The 14,240-nt window shown below is 46.3% G+C and overlaps 1 protein-coding gene across 4 annotated transcripts in view; it reads left to right on the top strand.

The window, feature by feature from the left end:
- MEGF10 (multiple EGF like domains 10) overlaps positions 1–14,240 on the top strand; it is a 181,742-nt gene that overhangs the window by 156,143 nt on the left and 11,359 nt on the right. For all 4 annotated transcript variants that reach the window (XM_032953472.2, XM_032953473.2, XM_032953471.2 and 1 more), the window contains exons 14-20: positions 2,952–3,098; positions 3,822–3,956; positions 4,520–4,648; positions 7,967–8,095; positions 9,266–9,394; positions 10,566–10,694; positions 12,860–13,102. In XM_032953472.2, coding sequence (XP_032809363.2) covers positions 2,952–3,098; positions 3,822–3,956; positions 4,520–4,648; positions 7,967–8,095; positions 9,266–9,394; positions 10,566–10,694; positions 12,860–13,102 — 1,041 coding nt within the window. The remainder of the gene's footprint in view (positions 1–2,951; positions 3,099–3,821; positions 3,957–4,519; positions 4,649–7,966; positions 8,096–9,265; positions 9,395–10,565; positions 10,695–12,859; positions 13,103–14,240) is intronic.

Below are 14,240 nucleotides of genomic sequence, written 5' to 3'. Positions count from 1 at the left end.
ATAAAGATAGATAGGTGAACTTATTTTGATTTAAAGCTTTCGTGACTGCAGTAATTCATATTCTTAGCTTTTCGGTAAAGTCACGTTGAAGGGAAACAATAAAATATATATAAAAAATTAAAATTCTCATGACGTTTCGACCATAACACAAACGGTCGTCATCAGGTGTGTCAGTTCGCATTAATGTATTTATTTTTAAACGGTGTATTTATTTATTTTAAAAAACCGTCAGCGCCACGCGCAGCGATTTGGCATTTTATTTAGAAGGACTAGTCCATCTATGTTATGAAAAGAGGAGGGGGGAGACGAAAAATTAATGTATGCTGTCTGAAAGCCACCGTAAGCGTGAACAATCAATTAAGACCTGAAATGGTTAATCAAATCTTTCCAATGATTGCTAAGCCAGAATCCATCTTCTCGGTTGAAATTGTCTCTGTGCTTGTATATGTGGATAGCCTCATGAACGAATCTCTCATGGTAGCCAAATGGCTTACAAAGAACCTCTGTCTTGGAAAAGTCAATGTCATGTGAGCCTACTGAATTATAACAATGATCTGCCACGGCCGAGGTGTTGGTCCTACCGTGTTTAAGGTCTGCTTTGTGTTCACGAATGCGGTCTGAGACATGGCGTTTGGTTTCTCCAATGTAACTACTACCACAGAGGCAACTTAGTTTGTAGACACCAGGGTACTGTATGTCCGGAATCACATCTTTTACAGACGGAACCAGATCACGGATTTTATGTAATGTGTTGAAACGGACCTGGATCTTGTGTTTATTCAAGATTTTGGAGATCTTTTTTGTGATCCCCGCAATGTAGGGTAAAGTGATGGTTTTGAAAGGCTCCTCAAGAGGGTCCTTCTTCATGGTTTGAGTGATAGCTTTGCGGATTGTATAGTCGGAGTAACCATTAAGACTCTGTACCATAGAGACCAATGCATATCCGACCAGGAACACATAGGCAGTGAACTCAAGCACGTACACCAAGCTCTTAAGGCTAATGGTTACTCCGACTATACAATCCGCAAAGCTATCACTCAAACCATGCAGAAGGGCCCTCTTGAGGAGCCTTTCAAAACCATCACTTTACCCTACATTGCAGGGATCACAAAAAAGATCTCCAAAATCTTGAATAAACACAAGATCCAGGTCCGTTTCAACACATTACATAAAATCCGTGATCTGGTTCCGTCTGTAAAAGATGTGATTCCAGACATACAGTACCCTGGTGTCTACAAACTAAGTTGCCTCTGTGGCAACTTAGCATTCGTGAACACAAAGCAGACCTTAAACACGGTAGGACCAACACCTCGGCCATGGCAGATCATTGTTATAATTCAGTAGGCTCACATGACATTGACTTTTCCAAGACAGAGGTTCTTTGTAAGCCATTTGGCTACCATGAGAGATTCGTTCATGAGGCTATCCACATATACAAGCACAGAGACAATTTCAACCGAGAAGATGGATTCTGGCTTAGCAATCATTGGAAAGATTTGATTAACCATTTCAGGTCTTAATTGATTGTTCACGCTTACGGTGGCTTTCAGACAGCATACATTAATTTTTCGTCTCCCCCCTCCTCTTTTCAGAACATAGATGGACTCGTCCTTCTAAATAAACTGCCAAATCGCTGCGCGTGGTGCTGACGGTTTTTTTAAATAAATAAATACACCGTTTAAAGATAAATAAATTAATGCGAACTGACACACCTGATGACGACCGTTTGTGTTATGGTCGAAACGTGAGAATTTTTATTGTTTTATATATTTTATTATTTTATTGTTTCCCTTCAACGTGACTTTACCGAAAAGCTAAGAATATAGGTGAACTTATGTTTTTTCATAGCTTTTAATTACCAACGAAGCCTCACTGAGCCTCAACACTCTTATTCAAGAAGGTATTGTTAAGCTTTATGGTAGGGGGCAATGTTGCTGTATAATTTCCCGGTTGAGTCATTTATGGGTAATTATTATTTTTTGGTAAGTTTGGACCATGACACCAGCACACATGACCTCTTTTTTAATGGGATCTTAAATGTCCACTGCGAATACACCCGCTATTATATTGGGAGTAGTGACGGGACATAGAGCGGTGGCATGTTTGCCAATTGTCTCAGAAGTTCACTGTTCAACTCAAGCGGGCCACCCTGGTAAATACTGTGGGTGCTTCACAGCAGACGTTAGAGATCCCGTGATGTCATTCGCGCGGTTAGACCATTGTGTGCTGGGATCATCTTTCAAATTTGCCAATGTAATATGCGTAACTATTATCGCCCCGACTGAAAAAAACGTGGCAGGTTCCTACTGCGAAAGAGTTTGTGACTTTGTTGAAGCTTTCCCTGTGTAAACAAATGTGCTCGTAAATCCAGGTCGACCACGGTGCTCGAACTGCGATTCTCTGCAACAGATTTCAACGTCATTTTGCCAAACCAGGTGAAAACTCAAGACATCAGGATAGTGTAATTTGCAGGAGTGGCCTGGGTCAGCAAACTGCCAGGCGACAATCGGTGCTACCGCTGTTAGCTTGCCCGTGACGAGACGCCACAGTCCAGCGCGATAACTATTTAATTCTAACAAAATATTTCTCTTTTACCAGGTAAGGCCCACTGAGCTATTTTTCCGAAGTGACCCAGCTATGACAAATGGCAGCTCAACGAAGTGGCTTATCACGTGGCAATTTCTCGCAGCCAAATACTCTGAACGCACATTTCTAAATGTGGAGGGGAAAACCGGAGCACCCGGGGGAAAAATCCGCGCGGCCATGAGATAGAGACATTCAAACTCCAAATATACAAACAGGCATCAGGTTCGGGATCAAACCCACGACCTCCTGTGTACCAGGCGAGGGAGTTAACATCTCGCCACAAGCGCCACACGTACGTTGACACTGCCACGCATAAGCGTACGCTACAGGCCCCGCGACCGACCCTCCGCGTGGTTCCCGTGCAGGCCTGCACTGCGACAACGTCTGCCCGGAGGGGCGATGGGGGCCAAACTGCTCGCTGTCATGCAACTGCAACAACGGCGCGTCCTGCTCTCCTGATGACGGCACGTGCGAGTGCGCGTTTGGCTACCGGGGAACCACATGCCAGAGAAGTAAGCTCGTCTCTCTCTTTCGTCAGATGCTGATCTTTTGGCTCCGAGCAACATTCATTACTCCTGAGATGCGACGAATTTTGTCCAGTTTTGCATTGTCGTTGCGATGTGTAACGCCAATTAAGTAATTTTGCAGGTATTTCTTTAGCCTTGAGATGTTTGGCCAATGTCCACTTACATGATATGCTTTTTAGCACATCATTAAAATCACACTCCAGTTTGTTTCCAATTACTTACTAATGTCATTTACTCGGCAGTGATGACATATTTTTCAACAAAAGTGTCCACTCTTTCATTGTGACGTGAAGTTTAATGGTGGGGTGAGTGCATTTCATTCTAAGAAGAAGAAGAAGAACAGTTTAAACAGCCAGAGTGAAATTGGTGACCACTTTTAAGTCAACGTTGTTTTTTTTTTTCCCCCACCCGTGCACGGTTCTTGCACACTGGGCAAGCATCTTAAAGCCCCCACCTCGGCCCACCCAGCAGTAGAGATGGCTAGACCGCAGTTTACCGATCGGAAGGTTGTTTGAGGTGGGGTAAAGCGTGGGTAATCGCGTCTCTTTCAAGATGGTCTGACCGGCATTGTAACAGTCGACCAAATGCCATCGCTAAGATGGGGGGCTCTCAAGAGCTTTTCCTAGTGGTGCAGTCCTTTGCGCAGGCAGTTGGCATGAGGAGGCAGGAGCAGTGGCCGACCCTTGACCTTTTTACATTGTTTTTCAGTCTGCTCGCCAGGGTTTTACGGAGCTCGCTGCAGCCAGGCTTGTCCACAGTGCGTGCACAGCAACGGGCCCTGCCACCACATCTCGGGCCAGTGTGACTGCCTGCCGGGGTTCCACGGATCGCTCTGCAACCAGGGTAAGTCGTAAGCGTCGCCGGGGATTACGGGCATCATGTGGCCGCGTTCAAGCCCAAGAATATTCATTGATGCTGGGAATATTCGAGTCAAATTAACATTGCATTTTAATTGATTTTATTTGCCACAAAATAACTCTGTTAAGTACTTTTAATGTTTTCACCAATGCGCTGCAGAAATTTGATTATTTTTTTACAATGGCCTTAAATGTATTTATAATTGCCTGATGTATATTATTTTCGACTCAACAGTGTAATGCATAATGAGCACGTTCTTTCAGTGGTTCAATATATGTATGTGTATGTATGTTGAATTTGTTTTGCACCGTACGTAGCCAACCGTGCTAATCGGAGGTGTGGGGCAAGGACAACAAACTAAACACAAAAAGCAGTTCAATGGAAGCCTACGTCTTAAACGTTACATTTCCCCCCCCCCCCCCCCCCCCCGATTTCATGCCATTTGCACTCTTAGCACAATGTTTTAAACATTAAACAGATGTACGGTGACCACTGTCCTGATATATAATACACATATACGCAATTATGTGCTTCCAAACCAACTGCAGTCTGTCCAAGCAAGCGCTACGGGAAGAACTGTTTTGGGACCTGTTCGTGCACCAACAACGGCACGTGCAACCCCATCGACGGCTCGTGCCAGTGCTACCCGGGCTGGATTGGCAGCGACTGCTCACAGTGTAAGTGTCTGCGGATAGCGACCAAAACCAGGGGTGCTGTGTGCGTACACAAACACGGAGGAAAGGCCCCTTGTGAGCGTGGCTTCCCTCGCCCTCCGTGTGGCCCTTCCCAATGTTCCCATTCGCCACCAAGGGATGGCTTTCTTTTGAGCCTCAACCCAATTGGTACTCGACCAGATGACGCCAAAAGGCGTCATCTGGTCTATTCGCATATTTGCGAATAGACTTTTCAGGTTTCCTATGCATTTTTAAAATCTAGATTGAAAACTGATTTCTTTCTCACTGCTTTTCGTGTTTAGTTTGTTGTCCTTCCCCCACACCTCCGATTAGCACGGTTAGCTACGTACGGTGCGAAAGAAGTTCTACACACATACACCCACCCCAAAATGCGCGTGCACACGCACACGCACGTTTCACAAAGATCCCCTGTGTAGCCGACACAAACTGTCGGGGCAAGTGTTGTAAGCGAGCACCCAAGGTGGGCTGGCATGGTGCACGAGGGGGTGGTGTTGTCAGCACCGAGCCAAGCCACCTTTGTCTCCCCATTGCTGATGCTTATACACTGCAGCAGGTACTTATTTAAGGCTGAGTCGAGCTAGGGGAAAGCTCAGCATTGTTTTTCATATCACTCAAAACTGATGTTGGCCATGGTCGGGAACCAAGACCTGGTTAAGCTTCATAGTGCAGTGCACCATCCGCTAAGTCACCGCTCCTCACGTGCAGTGCATGACTGAGGTGATGCAAGCTCTGTTTCACTCTCTCTTCTCCTCTACTTGGAGAGAGTAACGGATACATTCACCTATTGCATGAACAGTGCAAGAACCTCCATCGATACCAATCGACTCTGATATGCCTATCGATGAGCAGTATAACACAGCTGATGCCGTTAGGGATAAAGTTTAGGGGGTTTTGCCTTATTTGCAAGAAACTATCATAGCATGTATGAAGCATGTATGAAGCAGGTAAAAAAATATGACTCTTGCTGCATTGCAGGAAGGGTCGTTTTGTTTGATTAAATTCCACATCATGTTTCAAACTGCAGCATCAGGTATAACCTACCTGCAGCACCAGGTAGGATTATACAAGTCTGGCCCACGTGAAGATGATGTAGAAATAAAACGGATGTATTGTGGCGTGCACCACTTCGAATGAACAGTCAGAATTAACCGCTACTTAATGATGCCTTGCACAAAAAAAAATGATTGGACTGGGATGTCCTGTCATGCTTATGCAGCAATCTGGAGATAAGAGAACCATCAGTAGACACCATAAGTTTTCCAAATGAACAGCGCCATTGACTTCAATGGCTCACAGGACCCCACTGAACTATCATAAATAAATTGCCCATGATGCAACACGGCTATGCGTTAAGCCATCCCAGCTGACGTGACAGATAGGAAACTTAATAGTTTGAACATCGAACAACTCCCGACTGACTTGCTGGTAGCCCTGCTGTTTTTATTAGGCTTTAAGGGAGTGAGCACTGATTAAGTGTGTATATCGCCTGTAGGGTTACGCTGCAACAGAACACCATCCCAAAGCACACAAGTGCCTTTAAGCGCAACTGCCACGACTCTGCTGTGTAATTAAAACAATAAACTAGCATTATCCCTCAAGGTGGAGGTAAATGATCTCACTGCAGTGCGTGTGGAGAGAACAAAAAGTGTGAAACAAAGCTTCATGGAACTTTAAAGGCGCTCCCGTTGTCAATAAGAAATGACCTTAAACCAATCATTTGGGATTCAATCGGACTTATCAAGGATTACTACAATTAGTGTAGTTTATTGGCTCCTGTGATTTGATCTGTCACCGCGATGCTGAAGCAGCATTGACCTCCGTCACCCCCCACCGTTGCTGCGTGCCCGAGTGTCTGGAGATACAGCGCGGATTTGTGAGCGCAATTAAGGAAACTCTAAACCTCACCGATCGGAGGGATCAGCCTGAGTTAGGGGGAAATTGACATTCAAGCTCATCCGCGTGATCTATGCCACCCAGCGTTTGCCTCATTACTCCAAGTCAGCCACTTAATTTCAAGCATTTTTAAAACGTACCATGCACTTTGACCATTAATATTTAAACACAAATCAGGCACTTTACGGAAGAAAATGCTGCCGCCGTCTGAAAAGCTGTGAGATGTGTTGGGGATAACGGGGGCTTAGATGGCAAAGCGCTGACTTTAATCTCTCAAGTCCCCGTAGAAATGCGCTATGCTCTGTCTACGAGCCGGGGATGGTGGTGCACGCCTGTGATCTGGTACTTTGGAAGCACGGTTGGTGGCTCACATAAGGGCGCCACAGTGGCGAAATGTTAACTACTTCGCTCAGTATACAGGTGGTCGTGGGCTCAACCCTGACTCTGACGCCTGTATACTTCGAGTTTGCATGTTTTCCCCATGTTTGTGTGTGTTTTTTTGAGAGTATTTGCCCGCGATAAATTTCCACATGATGAGACATTTCGTTGAGCTATAATTTGTGGCCAGGTCGCTTCTGAAAAGGAACTATATAGCTGAGTGGGCCTGATCTGGTAAAATAAATAAAAAATAGTTTAGTTTTAAATAGTTGTGACAAATCCAAAACCCACTGTGGGTGGAAGGTGGCCAGGATTGATAACAGTACACCAAGTGGGCTCATGAATTAGTCTGAGTGTCATTGCCTTGCATGTTTACTCTAGGGGCTCTAGTTTCCTCTCCCACATTTATGAACACTCACTAATTGTCTGAAAACACCTTCACTTCTTGATAACCGCAGGGCCTGGGCAATAGTTGGTGCTAGCTTACCGCCTGGTTGCCTTGCAGCCTTAAAATACTAAACATTGCCATTATTACGTGTTGGTTTGTATGGGTAGTGCAGTTTGCCCCGAGTTGGAGAACAGTAGTTAAAATAAATTGTCAACATTTTATTCACAGGATCCTTATGAAAACATATTGAGACTCAGTGACACTTTTATTGCTAACTAAATGACATCCGTTATTTCAGGCTGCGGCCATCTGCCTACAAAGGACTCGCATCAGTACCCAGCTCACTTAGACCTCGCGATGGTGCATGATCCCCAATGCTATCACTCTGAATACAGTGCCTAGTGTACAGGCGGTACAACTGCACCGGCAGTCCTGAGCCAGAGGTGGGGGGGGGGGGGGACTCATTTGATCCCTTGCCACCAGGACCCATGCCAGACACCCGACTGAACGTGCGCCGAAAAATGAATCGATTTTGTGCGAGCTCCCTAATGCCCTGGCGAGAGAGCGACAGGGCGTGCGACTGGCGCACACACACACACAAAAAAAAACCCCGTCTTCTCTCGCGTCTGACGCTGTGGCAGCCTGTCCTCCGGGCCACTGGGGGCCGAACTGCATCCACACGTGCAACTGCCACAACGGGGCGGTGTGCAGCGCCTACGATGGTGAATGCAGGTGCAGCCCTGGCTGGACGGGGCTCTACTGCACCCAGCGTGAGTCGGCGTCGTCGCCTGGGGTGGCGACCGCGGTCCCCGCGCTTACCCACCTTGTCCTTCTGTCTCCGTTCTCCTTCGCTCGATTTTGTTTCGTTTTGGCTACTTCGTTCGGCCCATTTCGCGTCGTGGACTCACCCGGAATATCACCTTCCCGGCCGTCGAAACGAGAGGCGAGTTTCAGATAAAAGGGGACGTCCATAAATGACGTCACGCACCTGTGGGGGGGGAGTGGGGGGGCGGGTCAGACATTTGTGACGATGTGTGACGAGGGGAGGGGGGTTGTGACGTCACATCAATATGCGCAACTTTAAATAAATATAGACAACACCTTCTTTGGTTCTTTCGGTAAAGTCACGTAGAATGAGAATAAAATAATAAATTGATAAAATAAAATAACACAATAATTTTATCAATTTATTATTTTATTCTCATTCTACGTGACTTTACCGAAAGAACCAAATAAGATGAATCATTGCAGTCACAAAAGCTTTAAATCGAAATTTATAGACAACACGTTACACTTAATTTAATCGACTTTTTAATAAATGCTTTCTCCTACGTCAGAGTGCAGCGCCACATTAAATACGCACTACAATGACAATAGTTTAAAAGCAATTTTAAGCATGTTTTATTTTTGGGGGGAGGGGTGGGCAGAGCTTTGTGACGTCATATTTGAGGGGGGGGGGTCTGACTTTTTGTGACGCCGTGTGACGAGGGGGGGGGGGGGTTAAAATTCGTCCAAAATCGCGTGACGTCATTTATGGACGGCCCCTAATCGCCCCTCGCCTCTGTCCACCCAGCAGTATAAATGGCTACAACGCAGTTAAGTCAATCGGCAGTTGGCATGTGGTGGGGTAAAAGTGTGGGTACTCGCACATTTTCCAAGACATCCGGCCAGCATAGCAGAGTAGACCAAGTACCCCCCAGCGGTGCTCTCTAAAGTTCCCTCTAGCGGAGGCCTTTCCATCGACAGCAGTTTGAGCTAGTAATTGCAGTAATTGCACCTTTGCTATTACCTTAATCTTATTACGCAAACTTGAATGTTTGAAAACCCAGCAAGATGCCTGAATGAGGTTTCTCCCTTTTGATTTGTGCCGAGCCGCGTGATCATTTCATAAGCGCGACTCCATCGCTCCCGCTCTGCCCTTTTTGTTTTCGTTTACGCAGGCTGCCCGCTGAGCTTCTATGGGAAGGACTGCACCCAGCCGTGCCTGTGCCAGAACGGAGCGGACTGTGAGCACATCTCGGGCCAGTGCACGTGCCGTACGGGTTTCATGGGACGCCACTGTCAGACGAGTACGTGATGGTGCCACAGTGGGTGCCCCTGATGCACGGCGAGGGGCCGGTGGGGGGTGGGGGGGGTTGGGTGGGGCTCTCCAGTTGATGTGGGCGATCAACTCCGCTTTGATTTGTGTCTCGGGTGTGGAACACACAAAAGCGATCGTTTGAATGATTGGAATGTAACTAATGAGGCTTCATCAAAGCTTCCTCCAGGAGACCAGGTCTGGATGATAGCCAATAAACGGTGCAGTATTCTTCTTCTTATGATTGTTGCTGCTCCACATTTACCACTGTATAACATTTGCCTGTAAGCACATCACCTGGAATGTGGCAGGTTGCTTGGATGGTAGACTGAGAACTATCAGTTGTAAGTTCGTGCTGCAAGGTGGCCAGCAGATGGCAGTCCAGAAAGTGGTTTGAATCCATACCTGTGGTGCTTTGAGCATTATCCCCTTGTATCTGCAGGTACTCTCGCTTCCTTCCATATGCCAAACACTCGTACATATATTTTATCTATCCTTTGAGTTTTACAGAACGTTCCATTTCCCTAAAACAACACTCATTCCAATAAAACAGTTGACTTAAAATTACGGATGAAATACTCCCTGCATTGCTGTGGCATTTTCCTCTGGGGAAAAAAAAATGCATTAAACTTACGTCGGCTTTTTACTCGGAATTATTTTATGGGCAATTATAAAGGTTTAGGACGTGCATGTATACGACGCTTACATGTCTAAGCAATTCAAGCCTCTTACATGACATCTTATCTCACCTATTCCAATGCCCTGCTGTGGTGTAGTCAAGGTGACCCCTTGTGACAGCTGTCCCTGTGCAGCACAACGGTAACACCGCACTACTGGCCTGCCAAGTTGGCATTGGCCTTCCCGTAGGGGGGACGACATCGTTTTGTGGCTTTTCCAAAGTAAGAAACGTTTTTAGTGTGATGATTGAACAAATCTGGACCATGACGCTGGCACACACGGCCCAATTCGTTTTGAATAACGTCACGGGATCTTGAACATCCACTGTAAAGCAGAGGGCCCCTATTAATGTGTTTTTACGCCCCCGTTATTAACCAGAGTGGCCGCTAGTCTCACGGCACGAATCTTTAGAACAAATGGCTAACTCGACCTATGTCACCGCCGCGTGATGCGAGTGTCTGTGTGTGTGTTTCGTATTCCTGCAGAGTGCCTGCCCGGTACGTTCGGCTACGGCTGTCGCCAGCTGTGTGAGTGTCTCAACAACGCCACGTGCGACCACGTGACCGGCGCCTGCTACTGCCACCCTGGCTGGAAGGGCATTCGCTGTGACCAGGGTGTGTGTCCTGACGCTGGTACACCCACACACGGCCGCCCTCCTCCATCCCAACCAGAATAATATTGTGTTATTAACCAGCGGCAGCACTGTTGTGGGAGCTCCAGATATGCTTCCCGTGGGCAATCCTACTAAATTAGGCAACCTCAGCTGTCAAATTGATGCCCCCATGGATTGTAGTGGTTATCACCCCAGACTCACGATCCAGAGGTCGCCGATTCCATTTGATCCACCGGTGAGGCAGTTGAAACAATGTCGCAAGTTATTTAAAATTCTACCTGTGCCTCTGTCCACCCAGCAATATAAATGGATACACTACTGGTACGTGATTGGCTCTGTAGTGTCCTCTAGTGGAGGCACAGCTATCATTAGAAATGTTTTGGCCCGGGATAAGGTGGCATCCTCATGGTTATGGCCACACCATCCCCTCGTGTACCGTGCCGGCTTTTATGCTAACATCACCTGCCCCAACAGCCTGTGCAGGCTATGTGGGGAAATCTTTTTCCTTGTATGTTGTATCACGAAGTGCCACGTTTTTCCGCAACATTTTCCTTTTCACTACTTGGGTTCTGTGGTTCATAGATTTGGGCTATAAGAACTTTGTATGCTGGCCACGATTGTGCTCATACAACGAAGAACCAACAGGGGGAAGAACTCCCTCATAAATGCTTTAGGCTGCATACATTTTTCGCTTGGCAGAGGATACTACTGTGCAATGAATATGCATATATAAGACAGATACCATTAAGCATAATCCATCCATTTTAATGACGGTGAATTTAATTTGCATCTGTTATTTCAGTTTTTGTTGTGCACAAAGCACTGGGGGGCGGGGGGGGGGTTAAAGATTAAAAAAATCACATGTGTATTTCGTGTACCTCCATATTTTGAAGGGAAATAACAAAAAAACTAATTTTATTTTAAAATCATGCATTTCTCTGTATTTTGTAGATGACTGATTCTGCATTACCATATACTGTGCATGTTAAATCAAATATTAATATGCATGTGGATTTTGCGAACACGGTCTCCTGGGTGCATATTTCTCATTTCACATATCTCTGGATTATCCGTGGCTCTTCTCGCATCCCACTACATTTATATCCTTTGCCTGGAAAGTTCACCTCACTGCGTGTATCTATTTTTGTCCACGTTCCTTTGATCTCACTACCGTTTATTGCTGTTCTTTTGTCTCCATTGAATGCGTGGGTGCCAAAGGTACCGATTTGTTTTGAGACCCTAATGGGCTAGCACCCTCACAAGTACCACCGTCGCAGGATTACTGCGTGTTTATGCCAATGACCTAAGCGACCGAGTTAATCTGAAAACCTTGCCACGATTTGAAATTTTCTTTGCAAGTGAGCACCTCCGGTGGGCCGAGATGTCCTCGTGGAATATATTAAGTCATTTACAATGGTAAGGAAACAACAACTTTGGCTACCAGCAGATCGTGCTGCAGGCAAACAAGCAAATGCCTTGCAAGAGCAATATTTTTTTGTGTTTAGTTCGTTGTCCTTCCCCTGTACCTACGATTAGCACAGTTAGCTATGTACGGTGCGAAATAAGATCAATATATTTCCATAATTAGCCCGGGAGAGCAATGAACACATGTTCCGGACTATTTATCCTGAACTCGAGTTCGATGAACAGCCACCGATAACGACGTCAGTGGTGATTGATATCTGAAGCAGTCCTCCCACGTGTATAAACACTCATGAATTGGCTGGAAATAACCCGTTATATATGTAAAGGACTGCAGATCTTGGGCAATTGTTGTACTGGCAAACTACCTTCCAGCTTGTCTGCAGTTCCCCGACGATTGTGAGATGCAATTTACATGAACGACGACGCTATGTTAAACTAAAACATTTTAAACTAGATTTTAAGTTTTCGTGACTGCAGGGATCCGTACTCTTTGGTTCCTTCGGTAAAGTCACGTAGTAGGTATAAACTAAAATAAATGAAATCGGTGATTTTATACCTACGTGACTAAAACATTTTATCAAATCTATCCTGATATGTGCTTGACGTAATTCCAAACGGAGGGTTGCTAACCGCTGGGCCTACCGCGAGTGGCTTTGTTTCAGCTGTTTAAACCCTGCGGCTGCGCCGCTGGCAATTGACCTCGCGGGTTCACCGAGGCCGTCGCCGTGTGTTTCCCGGCAGCCGGGCTCATCATCATGGAGAGCTCGAACTCCCTGAGCAAGGCGACGAGTGCGGCCGTGCCCACAGAGGGCCACTACGTGGTGGTGGTAGTGGGCATCGTGCTGCTCATCGTGCTGGTGCTCGTCCTCATCGTCGTCTTCCTCTACCGCCAGCGGCAGCGCAAGGACAAGGGGCACGATGTGCCGGCCGTGTCCTACACGCCCGCGCTGCGCGTCGTCAACGGAGAGCCCCCCACGCTCGCAGGTGTGGCAACGAGCCGAGGAAATCCCAGAGCAATCTAAACTGTAGATTCAACTAAATATTTTGTTTTACCAGGTTGGAGCAGTGGTGCAGCGGTTAGCACACTGGACGATGAACCCATCAACCTGAGTTTGAGTCGTGGTGATGTGGAGTGATATCTAAACTAAATTATTAAACTATAAACTATTTTTTTTATTTTACCAGGTAAGGCCCACTGAGCTATAGAGCTATTTTTCAGATGCGAGATGGCTCTCACAAATGATAGCTCAACAAAGTGGCATATCGTGTGGAAATCTATAGCAGCCAAATACTCTGAACGCGTGATGTTGATTAAAAATATGGAAGGGAAAAACCTGAGGACCCGGAGAAATACCTACGCGACCAGGGGAAGAGAGAGACGTGCGAACTCCAAATATACAGGCGTCAGGGTCGAGATCGAACCCACAACCTCCTGTATACCAGGCGAGGCAATTTATATTTTGTCACCGCGGCATCCTAAATCGACGGGCCTTCACCGAGCAATTACCGGGCCGCACCAATCATCGCGGTGAAGTACGGTCAAACAACCCCCAACAACAACCTGCACGGTGTGGGGAGGCCCTCATCCAGCAGCAGTGGATGGACGATAAGGTGCTGGTAGCTGTCACCGGCAATAACGATTTCCATTGTAAAATAATATTTCAAGGTCAACTGTTTGCAGTTGACCTTGAAATACTTTAACTTTGCTCGATTCAAGGAAACGATTGACTATCTGTTACACCTCCAATCGTGCTGTGTTTGTTGCTGGTTGCTTGCCATTTTGGCCCTTTACACCTGTGCACAGCAACTGTCATCAAACGTAATATGTCTAATGTCAACAAATTCCTAATTTTTTGGACAATTTATTTAGTTTCCCGTATGTCGGCACATCACGGGATGGCTGCTCCCTCTAGTGGGAAAATGGCGTTTGCAAACAGAGGCCACGTGACTACCAAAGCTCCTGTGGTCTGTAAACCAATCATTGTTGATCAGAGACACCTTTCAACGCTTTTCAACAAATATTGTTTCCATTGGCTAAATAGAACTCCATCACTCAATTCCGAGTGTCACATCGGGTGACCCCAAAATTGTCCTCGTATATCACGGCCTTGAAGTGATGCCG

This window comes from Petromyzon marinus, chromosome 13 (genome assembly GCF_048934315.1).
Source record: "Petromyzon marinus isolate PM22_M1 ecotype Great Lakes invasive population chromosome 13, UKy_Petmar_22M1.pri1.0, whole genome shotgun sequence".
NCBI classification, from domain to species: Eukaryota; Metazoa; Chordata; class Hyperoartia; order Petromyzontiformes; family Petromyzontidae; genus Petromyzon; species Petromyzon marinus.
The sequence above is the reverse complement of the archived record's forward strand: the minus strand, read 5'-3'. Positions and strand labels throughout refer to the sequence as shown.